Below are 12,859 nucleotides of genomic sequence, written 5' to 3' on the forward strand. Positions count from 1 at the left end.
AAGAGCCCCTCTGGCCCTGGACCGAGAAAACTGAAAAGAAAAAAAGAAAAAAGGAAAGGAAAAGGAAAAAGAAAGAAAAAAAAGAAAAGAAAAAAACAAAAAAAAATAAAACAGCAAAATAAAAATAAAATAAAATAAAATAAAAAATAAAATAATAATAATAATAAAAAAAATAAAAAACGAAAAGAAGATACTAATAAAGATATTAATAAAAAACGGAAATAATAAAAAAACACTTAATAAAAGGAAAAGAAAAGAAGAAAATAATAACTAAAAAATAAAAATAATAATAATAAAAAAGTAAATAAATAAATAATAATAATAAAAAAAAGGGCGTCTTCAAAACAAAATGAGGTATTTTAAAATACCTCCCTGCCGAAATTTCATCTGAAATGATGGAAATTTCCGGCTTAAAAGACGAGAAAAAAGAAATAAAAACGGGTCAAAAATGGGGTATGACAGATGCCCCTATTTAAGTCTCTTCGTTACGGAGATTTAAAAGTGAAACTTTTAAAGCGACGGGTCGAAGAGATTTAAATACAGAGTACACCATTTTTGACCAATTTCAACTTCAAAATGCTATGAATGCACTGTTATGCACGTAATGTTGCGAATGCTTGCGATGCAAGTATGAATGCAAGACGAGGTAAATGGCTCGACTGGGAATAACAAAACCAAATGGTACCCGATTTTGTTAAAGAAAAGGGGTCCGACTGGGGGTCACACGGTTTTACTGGGGGTAAATGTCAGCTGTTCGGGTTGACGACGAACTGCCACTGACGACAAAGGAACAAAGATAAATGCCAGATGATCGGGTTATTGCCGAATTAGCCAACTGACGACAAAGGAACAAAGATAAATGTCAACTGTTCAGGTTATTGCCGAACTAGTCAACTGACAAAAAACAAAGATAAATGTCAACTGTTCAGGTTATTGCCGAACTAGCCAATCTGACCAAAAACAAAGATAAATATCAACTGTTCAGGTTATTGCCGAACTAGTCAACTGACAAAAAAACAAAGATAAATGTCAACTGTTCAGGTTATTGCTGAACTAATCAACTGACAAGAAGCAAAGATAAATGTCAACTGTTCAGGTTATTGCCGAACTAGTCAACTGACAAAAAACAAAGATAAATGTCAACTGTTCAGGTTATTGCTGAACTAATCAACTGACAAGAAGCAAAGATAAATGTCAACTGTTCAGGTTATTGCCGAACTAGTCAACTGACAAAAAACAAAGATAAATGTCAACTGTTCAGGTTATTGCTGAACTAATCAACTGACAAGAAGCAAAGATAAATGTCAACTGTTCAGGTTATTGCCGAACTAGTCAACTGACAAAAAACAAAGATAAATGTCAACTGTTCAGGTTATTGCTGAACTAATCAACTGATGACATGAAACAGAGGCAAATGATGCACAAGCTGTTCATTAAAGAAATTGCCACTTGGCGGAGAGAGGGTGACACCTTTGGATCAGACCCATTGGGGATGACACTTGGGGAAATAGAGGGTTACAAATTATTCATGATTGATTGAAGTGAACAGATGATTGAAGCGAGACTCATGATGGTTAAAGCAGCCATGTACGCATGATATTGTCTTTATTGTATATGCATGAATGTGTATACGCATGAACGTATGAATGCCTGAATGACGACACGACTTGTATGCCTGTATGGAGGATTGACTTGTATGATTATGTGAATGATAAATTTGATGGAACAAGATTGGACAGGTAAGATGGAAAGTGACCCGCCGTCGCATCACAAACACTCGGCAATCTTCAATGGGGATGATGCCACCAGGGTGTATCAAAATAGTGACGGAGTAAAGCCCGGCGTATGCAGCAACTGATGGGGAATAAACATTTCGTGCCAATCCAAAAAAAACAAGGTAGAAGAGCTAGTGCTTCTGTGGTCATGCTTATTATTTTTTTTTTTTTTTTTTTTTTTTTGTTTTTGTTTTTTTTTTTTTTTTTTTTTTGAAAAAAAAGCAATTGACCACGTGCAACCTGCAAGGTTTATCCATTCTCAGGGTAGCTGTTGACACACCCTTCATCTATTCACGAGTTCAAAGAAAAAGTGTTTTGTTGTTTGTGCTTCTCAAAAAAAAGACATGAAAGAAAATTTATGATTTCGAGAAATATTTTGTTTCAAATGCTACCATAAAAAAGGAAAGGTTTTATAAGCTGAATAAATGAGAATTCCAAATGAAAGGCAACAGGCTCAAATTTATTTGAAAGAGTGGTGACCTGCCAATGGCATGGCTCCACTGATCTTACAAAGTTTGGAAAATGGTAAATATAAATCGAAGGTTCATTGAACACAATAACCGTTGTTCCCTCTGACAACCTTGAATTCCACTGTTTGGATGCTTCAGATTCAGGGTCTCCTTGACATTCCATTGTGCCTCAAATGAACGAAGATCAGCTCGATGCAGTTACTTTGTCTTTTGGTCCTTAACTTTTGCATAGATCGCCCTTTCGGGTTTTCGACCTATCAGGCTAATTATTTTTCTGTTTGATGTCTCTAATTTTTGCCTGGGCCGCCCTTTCGGGTTTTCGACCCACCGAGACGCTCATTTTTGCCTAAGCCGCCCTTTCGGGTTTTCGACTTACCGAGCTGTTCTTTTATTTTTTAGACAAAGTATTTCTTGACTGCATCCGCATTCACGGGACGAGGGAGCTCATCCCCATCCATAGTCGTAAGAGTCAGTGCACCACCAGAGAAAGCTCTCTTGACGACATATGGGCCTTCGTAATTGGGCGTCCACTTGCCCCTAGAATCGGGTTGGAAAGATAAAACCTTCTTGAGCACAAGATCTCCTTCTTGAAACACGCGAGGACGAACCTTCTTGTCGAAAGCATGCTTCATCCTCTGTTGATAAAGTTGTCCGTGGCACAAGGCTTTCATGCGTTTTTCTTCAATTAGATTCAACTGATCACATCTGCTTTGGCACCATTCAGCTTCTGATAACTGGGCCTCCATCAGAACTCTCATTGATGGAATCTCAACCTCCACAGGGAGTACTGCTTCCATACCATACACCAAAGAGAAAGGGGTTGCCCCTGTTGAAGTACGCACTGAAGTGCGATACCCATGCAAAGCATACGGTAACATCTCGTGCCAGTCTTTGTATGTAACCACCATCTTCTGCATTATCTTCTTGATATTCTTGTTTGCAGCTTCAACTGCGCCATTCATCTGAGGTCTGTAAGGAGAAGAATTGTGATGCTCAATCTTGAACTCTTCACACAAATCTTTCATCATCTTGTTGTTCAAGTTCGTTCCATTATCTGTAATGATTCTGTTGGGCACACCATAACGGCAGATGATCTGATTCTTGATAAAGCGGACCACAACTTGCTTAGTCACATTTGCATAGGATGCTGCTTCCACCCACTTGGTGAAGTAATCAATAGCCACTAGAATGAAACGATGCCCGTTTGAAGCCTTCGGTTCGATTCTACCAATCATATCGATGCCCCACATAGAGAAAGGCCACGGAGAAGAAAGAACATTAAGCGTAGTTGGTGGTACATGAATTTTGTCAGCATAAATCTGGCATTTGTGGCACTTCCTAGCATGTTTGCAACAATCTGTCTCCATCGACATCCAGTAGTAACCTGCTCTCAACAACTTCCTTGCCATTGCATGTCCATTGGGATGAGTTCCAAAGGAGCCTTCATGTACCTCATGCATCAAAAATTCTGCTTCTTGCTTATCTACACACCTGAGTAGTACCATGTCAAAGTTTCTTTTGTACAAAACATCCCCATTTAAGAAGAAATTACCAGACAATCTTCTCAAAGTTCTCCTGTCTTTGTTGGATGCTCCGGGTGGATATTCCTGGCTTTGAAGGAAACACCTGATATCATGGAACCAAGGCTTATCATCAACAACCTCTTCGACTGCAAACACGTGAGCGGGCCTCTCGAGGCGCTGAATTCTAATTGTTGGCAAATTGTTCCGGTGACTCACTTCGTACATGGAGGATAAAGTTGCTAACGCATCTGCCATCTGGTTCTCATCACGAGGGATGTGGTGAAGCTCCACTTTGTTGAAGAAGGTTAGCAAATGCTTCGCATAATCTTTGTATGGAATCAAGCCGGGGTGGCGAGTTTCCCATTCTCCTTTGATTTGGTTGATTACGAGAGCTGAATCCCCGTAAATGTCAAGGTTCTTGATTTTCAAGTCAATGGCTTTTTCAATGCCCAGGATACATGCTTCATACTCTGCCACATTGTTGGTGCAATCAAACTGTAACCTTGCAGCGAAAGGGAGATGGTTACCTTCAGGAGTGATAATAACTGCCCCAATTCCATTGCCAAAGACATTCACGGCTCCATCAAAAATCAAACCCCATCTAGACTCGGGATCTGGACCTTTTCCAAGCAATGGTTCATCACAATCCTTCATCTTCAAGTGCATAATCTCTTCATCAGGAAAGTCAAACTTGATGGGTTGATAGTCCTCAATTGGTTGGTGAGCCAAATGATCGGCAAGAACACTTCCCTTAATTGCTTTCTGGGTGCGGTATTCGATATCATATTCGGATAACAACATCTGCCAACGAGCAATTCTTCCTGTCAGAGCGGGCTTCTCAAAGATATACTTGATCGGGTCCATTTTGGATATTAGCCAGGTGGTGTGGTTAATCATGTAGTGACGAAGACGCTTGGCAGCCCAAGCTAGTGCACAACAAGTTTTCTCAAGTAGGGAGTACCTGGACTCACAATCGGTAAACTTCTTGCTCAAGTAGTAGATAGCATGTTCTTTCCTTCCGGTCTCATCCTGTTGTCCGAGCACACAACCCATAGAATCTTCTAACACAGTCAAGTACATAATCAGAGGCCTTCCTTCAACTGGAGGTATAAGAATTGGAGGTTCTAGCAGATAATTCTTGATACTATCAAAAGCCTTTTGACAATCTTCGGTCCAAACAACCCCTTGATCTTTTCGAAGCAACTTGAATATAGGTCCGCACGTGGCTGTCATGTGTGAGATGAAACGAGAAATGTAATTTAGACGCCCAAGAAAACCTCTCACTTGTTTCTCTGTTTGTGGAATCGGCATTTCTCTAATGGCCTTGACTTTGTCAGGATCTACTTCAATACCTTTCTGACTGACAATGAAGCCCAAGAGTTTTCCAGATCTAACACCAAAGGTACATTTGTTGGGATTCAGTCGAAGTTGGTACTTTCTCAGCCGTTGAAACATCTTCAGCAAGTACTCGACATGTTCTTCTTCAGTGCCTGACTTGACAATCATATCATCCACGTACACTTCTATCTCTTTGTGCATCATGTCATGAAAGAGAGTGGTCATGCCTCTTTGGTAAGTGGCACCTGCATTTATCAACCCAAAGGGCATTACTCTGTAACAAAAGGTGCCCCAAGGCGTGATGAAAGATGTCTTTTCTCTATCTTCAACTGCCATCTTGATCTGATTGTACCCAGAGAAACCGTCCATGAAGGAGAAGACCTTGGACTTTGCAGCGCTGTCAACCAATACATCGATGTGAGGTAGAGGAAAGTCATCTTTCGGACTAGCCTTGTTCAAATCACGGTAGTCAACGCACATCCTGACTTTGCCGTCCCTCTTTGGAACAGGCACTATGTTGGCTAGCCATTGAGGATACTCTGATGTGACAAGAAAACCTGCATCGATTTGCTTCTGTACTTCCTCTTTGATCTTGAGAGCCATGTCAGGGCGAGTTCTTCTCAGTTTCTGTTTGACTGGTGGGCATTCGGGCTTCAAAGGCAAACGGTGCTCCACAATACGGGGATCCAAGCCGGGCATATCTTGGTACGACCATGCGAACACATCGACGTATTCTTTGAGTAATTCAATCACCCTTCGTTTGACAGTTGCCTCAAGCGATGCCCCAATCTTGACTTCCTTCTTATCTTCCTCGGTTCCCAAGTTAATCACCTCTACTACCTCCTCATGAGGCCGAATGGCTTTCTTTTCATATTCCAATAACCGAGCAAGTTCCTCCGGAATTTCGTCATCCTCCTCCTCCTCAGCCTCGTAGACAGGAGATTCGAAGTTGGGAGAGAATGCATGGTTATTATGTTCAAAGGGCTCATAAATGCCTAGTCTGCATATGATTGATGATTGACTTTAGAAAATGAGTGAACAATGCAGACTTTTTATAATTAATTGAAATAAAAAAAAAATAAAATATTTTGGTTTTTTTTGTGTTACCATTTTCCAGAAAGAGCAATAAGCATGGATATCGGAATAAACCACATTTTCCATTAATAAGAGTAGTGCTTGAAACAAAACAGCCCTACATAATTGCGCTTTCGTCCTGGGCAAGACGAAAGGATCTTTTTTTGAAAAACAAACAAACAGAAAAACAAAGACACATTACTTTGATGCATGAACCACTGCAGGGATGTCAACCGCGTCCCAGTTGCGAACAAGTTTTCCAGGTGTGACAAATGCAAGCACTATCTCTTCAGGAACATCTTCCAAGACAGCATTGGCTTCTGGCGAGTTGTTGATGAACCCGGCGCTACAAAAGGTGCTAGTAATGGAGCTTGATCCAACACTGTTCGTTGCGGATCCTGCAGAAGAAGCAAATCCCAGTCCTTCGCGGTTTTTACTCTCTATCAACTGCACAACTTTTCCCCATCCTACACCTGTTCCTTCCTGCACCACTTTCTGTGCGCTCTTCCAAGTAGCAAAAGATACTTCATTCTTCTCTGGCTTTTTACCTTCTACAGTCAGGCCTTGGAAAGAGGTTCCTTCTGTTTCATCAGCACCAATAAAGGAAAAAGCTGACAAATGACTAACCAACAAGGCTTCCTCTCCACTCACAGTGATCAATTTCCCATTTCTGACAAACTTCAGCTTTTGATGCAAGGTGGATGTTACGGCCCCCGCTTCATGGATCCACGGCCTACCCAAAAGGCAACTGTATGCGGCTTGGATATCCATCACCTGGAATGTAATTTGGAAAACAAACGGCCCAATTGTAATGGGCAAATCAACCTCCCCGATAACAGACTTTCTTGATCCATCAAACGCTTTGACAACCACCCCGCTTCTTCTCATGGGAGGCCCCCGGTAGGAAAGTTGGTCTAATGTGGATTTGGCCATTACATTCAATGAGGAACCAGTGTCCACAAGTACATTCGACAAAGCATCAGACTTGCAGTTCACCGATATATGTAACGCCAGATTGTGGTTCCTCCCCTCCTCAGGAAGCTCTTCATCACTAAAACTTAAATTATTGCAGGCAGTAATGTTTCCTACTATACTGTCCAATTGATTAACAGTCACGTCCCTCTCCACAAAAGCTTGGTCCAACACCTTCATTAGAGCCTCACGGTGTGCTTCTGAGTTCAATAGCAGAGACAAAATGGATATCTTAGAGGGAGTTTGCAGCAGCTGGTCTACTACTTTATACTCACTCTTCTGGATCAGTTTCAGAATCTCGTCATGATCAGAATTCTTGCTAGTCCCATTGGATTGGCCTACTTCCTTCCTTGTACCGGGGCCATTCACTGTCGCCTGTTTAACTGCCGGATCATTCACTTTCTTTGCAAACAATGTGGGGATAACACGTCCATTCCTTAGAACTTTACCGTCACTAGCAATGTTGTCCACAGAAACCGCAGGAGTTAGAGAGGGCAAAGGCACCTCCTGTCCACCTTCCAACATCGTGGCACTATACTTGTAAGGGACCGCTTTTAGAGAAGCATACGGCATAGGTCCTGGCAAGCTAATCACCAGTGGAGTAGTAGTGGATTCCCCACTGTTATAGCTTATTTCCAACCGCTGAAACTCGGGGGTGATGACGCACACTTCTTTGTCCTTCCTCGTGATGATAAGTTCTCTGCTGTCTATCAGCCCTTGTACGTCCTCTTGTACCTTCGGGCATCCTTTTACATTCACTGGACATATTTCACACGCTGCATGATCATGGTCAAACAGAGCTGCCTCGCACATCTTGATATGTATTGGGACCAGGGGAGTTCGAATGTGCTGGACATTTAGGATGACACCTTCTTCACCACAATCTTGTATCATGTTGACAGTAGGCCCATGGTTCGGCAGAGGGTTCGCCTGAACATTGGGATTCTGATCTTTGAAGGATAGCAAGTTGGCCCGGACTAGTTTTTGCACTTCATTCTTCAGGACATAGCAGTTTTCAACGTCATGACCTGGGGCCCCTTGGTGGAAAGCGCAGGTTAAATCAGGACGAAACCAGGGAGGTAAAACATCTGGTGTACGAGGGGGTGTTCTGACCTGGACAAGGTTTTTGGCGAGCAGGGCGGGGAGTAAGTCAGCATATTTCATCGGGATTGGATCAAAGGTTGTTTTCTGGCGGTTTTGTGAGTGATATGGTTGTTGGAGGGTCTGCGGGCGATTTTGTTGTTTTTGAGGGTATTGTGGCTGATGGTATTGCTGTGAAGGATATTGTTGTGGATGACACTGTTGTGGAGAGTATTGGTGTGGAGGGTATTGGTGAGGAGGGTATTGGTGAGGAGGGTATTGTTGTGGAGGGTATTGGTGAGGAGGGTATTGTTGTGGAGGGTATTGGTGAGGAGGGTATTGTTGTGGAGGGTATTGTGGCCTTTGTTGGTGATATGATGGGTTTGGGATAGTGGATGCGACATTCGCAACCTGACGATATGGGGTGAAATTCTGCTGAGGCTTACCATGAGCTACCATTCCCACCTCTTGATCTTTCTTCTTCGCAAAGTGGCCTCCAAACTTCTTGGCATTACTTGCGGCAGGGGCACTTTCCCCAGTCAAACGTCCCTCTCGGACACCTTCCTCTAATCGCACCCCCATGTTGACCATTTCGGTGAAGTCTGTTGGTGCACTTGCAACCATTTTCTCGTAATAAAACTGGCTCAGGGTCTTCAGAAATATTTTGGTCATTTCCCTTTCTTCCAACGGCGGGACAATCTGGGCAGCCACTTCCCTCCAACGTTGGGCATATTCCTTGAATGTTTCCTTCTCTTTTTGCGTCATCGCACGGAGTTGATCACGATCTGGGGCCATGTCCAGATTGTACTTATACTGCCGGATGAACGCTTCACCCAGGTCATTGAAAGTACGAATGCTCGCGCTGTCCAAATTCATATACCATTTCAGAGCGGCCCCAGTCAGGCTGTCCTGAAAGAAATGAATAAGCAGCTTATGATTGTCAGTATACATGGACATTTTCCGCGCGTACATCACCAAGTGACTGCGGGGACAAGAGTTCCCTTTATACTTCTCGAAGTCTGGCACCTTGAACTTGTGAGGGATAGTAACATTTGGGACCAAGCATAATTCACAGGCGTCCTTCCCGAACAGATCTCTTCCTCGGAGGGCTTCGACTTCCCTTTGCATACCATCAAATCTTTCTTGGAGTTCTTCCATCTTGTCGAAGGCTACAACATTTTCAGCTTGGAAAATTGGTTCAACCTCTTGTTGAATAGTGTGAATCAGTGGAGCTGAATAAGTCATTGCAGCTTGAGGGAAAGAGGTACTGGGTTGCGGAACCGGTGCTGACTGCTGAGCAAAAGGAGGCGGAACTTCAGATACAGCGGGCTGGGGGCTTCCACAGACTGGAGGTGGCATTCCCCATGTACAACCTGGAGGCAAAAAGAGGGGTGGAGAAGTCACCGTAGATAGCGGGGTTGTGCTCACCAAGGGCTGCTCTACAGTAGCGGCGGCAGCTTGAGAGTTCTGGGCTGACAGGAGTGCACTCATCATGGTCGTCAACCTATCCATTCCCTCTCGTAAAGTGGCAACCTCCTCTCTGAGACTCTGATTTTCTTGTTCAACTATATCCATCCTCTTCCGATTGGCCCTGGTGTTGTAAATGCGAGTTGGTTTGTGGAGAATTCGTCGGGCCACTTTCCTTGGGCGGCGGTTGATTGACTCCCCCCTTTTGAAGTAGTGAACACAGTGTGAGACTCGATTTAGAAACCATGAATGCAACATGATGCATGCTTATGCTTATGCAAAAAGAAAGGGAACAAATTATTATCGAAGAACTTGTCAGAGAAATTGTAAACATCATAAACTGAAACACTTCACTTAAGCATTGGAATATTACAAAGAAATTTTTTTTTTTTTTTTTTTTTTTTTTTTTTTACAAGTCAAGAGATTTTGGGAGCTAAAATCTAAACATAAGGTCCTAAGAACTTCAGACTCAAACTCCCGGAGTAGATGGGTCCTCGGAATCTGAATGTGCACGGGAGAACAAGTCCACAAACCTCCTCTTCCTTCTAGCATCTCGGTGGAGCAAGGCGTCTTTCCGACGAAGCAAGTCGTCCTTCTCAATCATCCTCTGGTTCTGGATAAAAAGCTCACGGCTCTGTTGGGCTATCTTCCCTTTCAAAGTCTCATTCTCTTGCTCGAGCTCCTGGCATCTCCTCTTCCAAGTTTCTTTTTCCTGCCTTTCTTTGGTTAATTGTTCATGAAACTCTTCCTTAGTATCAAAGGGGATAGGCAAGGATGATGGGGGGATGGTGGACGATAGGTATCTAGGTAAGCGGTAGGGTAGGCCAAAGCTCTTGGTCCTATCAATAACCCACTGGGTGTAAGATTCGTGCACATAGTCTGATTTCTTTCCCAACTGACTTCTGTTGAGTCTGCGGATAGCGCTCCAAGCTTGTGCGAATCTTTCCCTTTTGTTCGAGTGATCACCATGGTTAAGATAGAATTCATTAGTCAAGGCAAGGTTGTTTGGTTTTGTCTTTATCGGGTACCCGAATTGTCGTCGAGCGAGAAGTGGGTTGTAGCTAATTCCGCCACGCATACCCAAAAGAGGTACGTTGGGATATTCACCACAACTCACAATAATCTCTCCAACATCACTAGCTGCTTGGTACCAAACAATGTCAGATGGGTCAAGAATCATGATTCGGCGAGGCCAAGAAAGCTTATCATCATTGGTCTTGAAGGCACGGGATTGAGGTAAGTGGAAGGTAAACCACTGATAGAGTAAAGGTGCACAACAAGAAATGGTTCCACGGCCAGCCTGGGTACGGTCATGGATTGAATGGTAGGTATCGGCGAGTAGAGTGGGTACGGGGTTCTTTGTAAGAAAGATTTTAATGGCATTGATATCGATGAAGTTGTCAATATTTGGGAAGAGTAAAAGGCCATATATAAGGAGGGCTAGGATAGAATGGAAGGCAAGTATACTAGCTGCTTCAGCAAATATGGAGGCTTGTTGGTAGAGGAAGTGGGTGGGAAGACCTTGGAGGCCTCCTTTAGAGGTAAGGTTTGCTTGGATGATGGAGGTTTTAAGATGGAGGGCGGCTGCGATGTCGGAGGGTTTAGGGGTAGGCTCAAAACCATGGAAAGGTATCTTGTCTGGCACAGGTAAACCTACTAGGTAGGAGTACTCTTCAAGAGTGGGGACAAGTTGGTAATCGGGAAATGTGAAGCAATGGTAGAGCGGGTCATAGAACTGAACCAGGGTCTCTAGGCATCCTTCCTCAACATCTACTCTAAGAATTCTGAGCAACTTCCCATGATGAGCTTGAAAATCAACTGGATCACTTACTAAAGATGCTAGCTCCCTTAATCTCAACAGGTCTGTTTTTTTGAAAAGGTACTTCCTGGTGCTTCTCAGTGGGATGTCCATATCTACAAAGTTTACAAAAAGCTTGTCTAAGTCCTTCGATAATTTGGATGAAAAAAGAGTTTATGCATGGATGCATGTATGCATGATTATGCCAAAGTATGGAGAAAACATGGTGAAGTTAAGTCCACAATGTTGGAGTTAAGGGTAAACACGCCATTTGGTAAGGACTATGGTTTCATATGTACCTGTATCACGGGTTCTACCAAGTTCCCAAAGTCATTGACCACTTCCGGATATTGTCGGATTACGGGACTACTCCCGGTCCAACAACGTCCATAGGAAAGCCTCGTTTGAGTGTAGTATCGCGTATCAACCAATTCAAGACTACTCTTGATTAGCCACCGCACTACGTCATAAAAGGCCAAGATGGGTTAAAGGTAACTAAAGGCCCTCAACTTCATAGGTCGCTTGGAAATATCAATGCTGAACACGACTACTCATGCCAACATAGTAATATTCCCAAGATCCCTCCATTGAGCGGGGTTATCACATGTGCCACATCCGAAACTCACTCTCGGAAAGACACTATGATTATACCACCATCCTATCTTATGTTTCCCTCAAGTCCGGGTGTAGGACTTATCTCACCACTCACGTAAAAGATAAACACTTAAGCACGTATTTACAGTTTCAAGTAATAACAAAGCATAAAGATGAAGAAAAACAAGATAGGTTTAACCCACTTAGGAGTGTGATCCCCAGTGGAGTCGCCATTTTCCTGTCGCGGTGATTTTCGGATGTCAAGCTATTGATTAGCATTGACTCACAATTTTAAGATCACCACCGATCTTTTATTTTTCCGAAGAAAAGGGAGAAAGCTCGAAAAACCCTTGTTTTTAAGAGATCAAAAGGTCCGGGGGTTGGTTACGCAAAGGGAAGGTACTAGCACCCTAAACGTCTATAGTACTCTATAGGAACCTCTTGCTTTCTTATCTTTATGCTAAATTAATTATTTGTTTTGGAAATAAATGCTCAAGTGTGGAAAGATTAAAGAGGTGGGTTCAAAAGAAACGAGAAGAAAAAAGTTTTCGTTTATTTTTATTTGATTTGGGAAGACAAAGTCTTTTGCCTACATACCCGAATGGGATCAAAATCATGTAGTTCGGGGTAGAAAGTCAAGTGGTTGGTTTTGATTGATTTTAAAGTTCAAAAAAAGAAGAGTTTAGGCAAGGTAAGAGGCCAAAAAGGCATAGAAGAAATAAAAGAAGTGAGTTCGATTGATTTTAAATTAGAAAAAATGTTTTGATT

General features: G+C 42.7%; 2 protein-coding genes across 2 annotated transcripts; both read right to left on the bottom strand.

Moving 5' to 3' along the window:
* Positions 1-2,404: 2,404 nt before the first annotated feature.
* On the bottom strand, positions 2,405-9,807 carry LOC100816631 (uncharacterized). Its single transcript, XM_026124868.2, has 2 exons — positions 6,383-9,807; positions 2,405-6,106 (listed from the first exon to the last, which is right to left on the bottom strand). Exons 1-2 carry the CDS (start codon positions 9,805-9,807, stop codon positions 2,641-2,643), a joined length of 6,891 nt encoding a protein of 2,296 aa, XP_025980653.1. The 3' UTR covers positions 2,405-2,640.
* A 361-nt stretch (positions 9,808-10,168) lies between these two features.
* Positions 10,169-11,611, bottom strand: LOC102663271 (uncharacterized). The gene has a single exon (XM_006593209.2). The coding sequence runs from the start codon at positions 11,609-11,611 to the stop codon at positions 10,169-10,171; it is 1,443 nt and encodes a 480-aa protein (XP_006593272.2).
* Between the last annotated feature and the right edge of the window lie 1,248 nt (positions 11,612-12,859).

Source organism: Glycine max, chromosome 13 (assembly GCF_000004515.6).
Source record: "Glycine max cultivar Williams 82 chromosome 13, Glycine_max_v4.0, whole genome shotgun sequence".
In the NCBI taxonomy this organism is placed as follows: domain Eukaryota; kingdom Viridiplantae; phylum Streptophyta; class Magnoliopsida; order Fabales; family Fabaceae; genus Glycine; species Glycine max.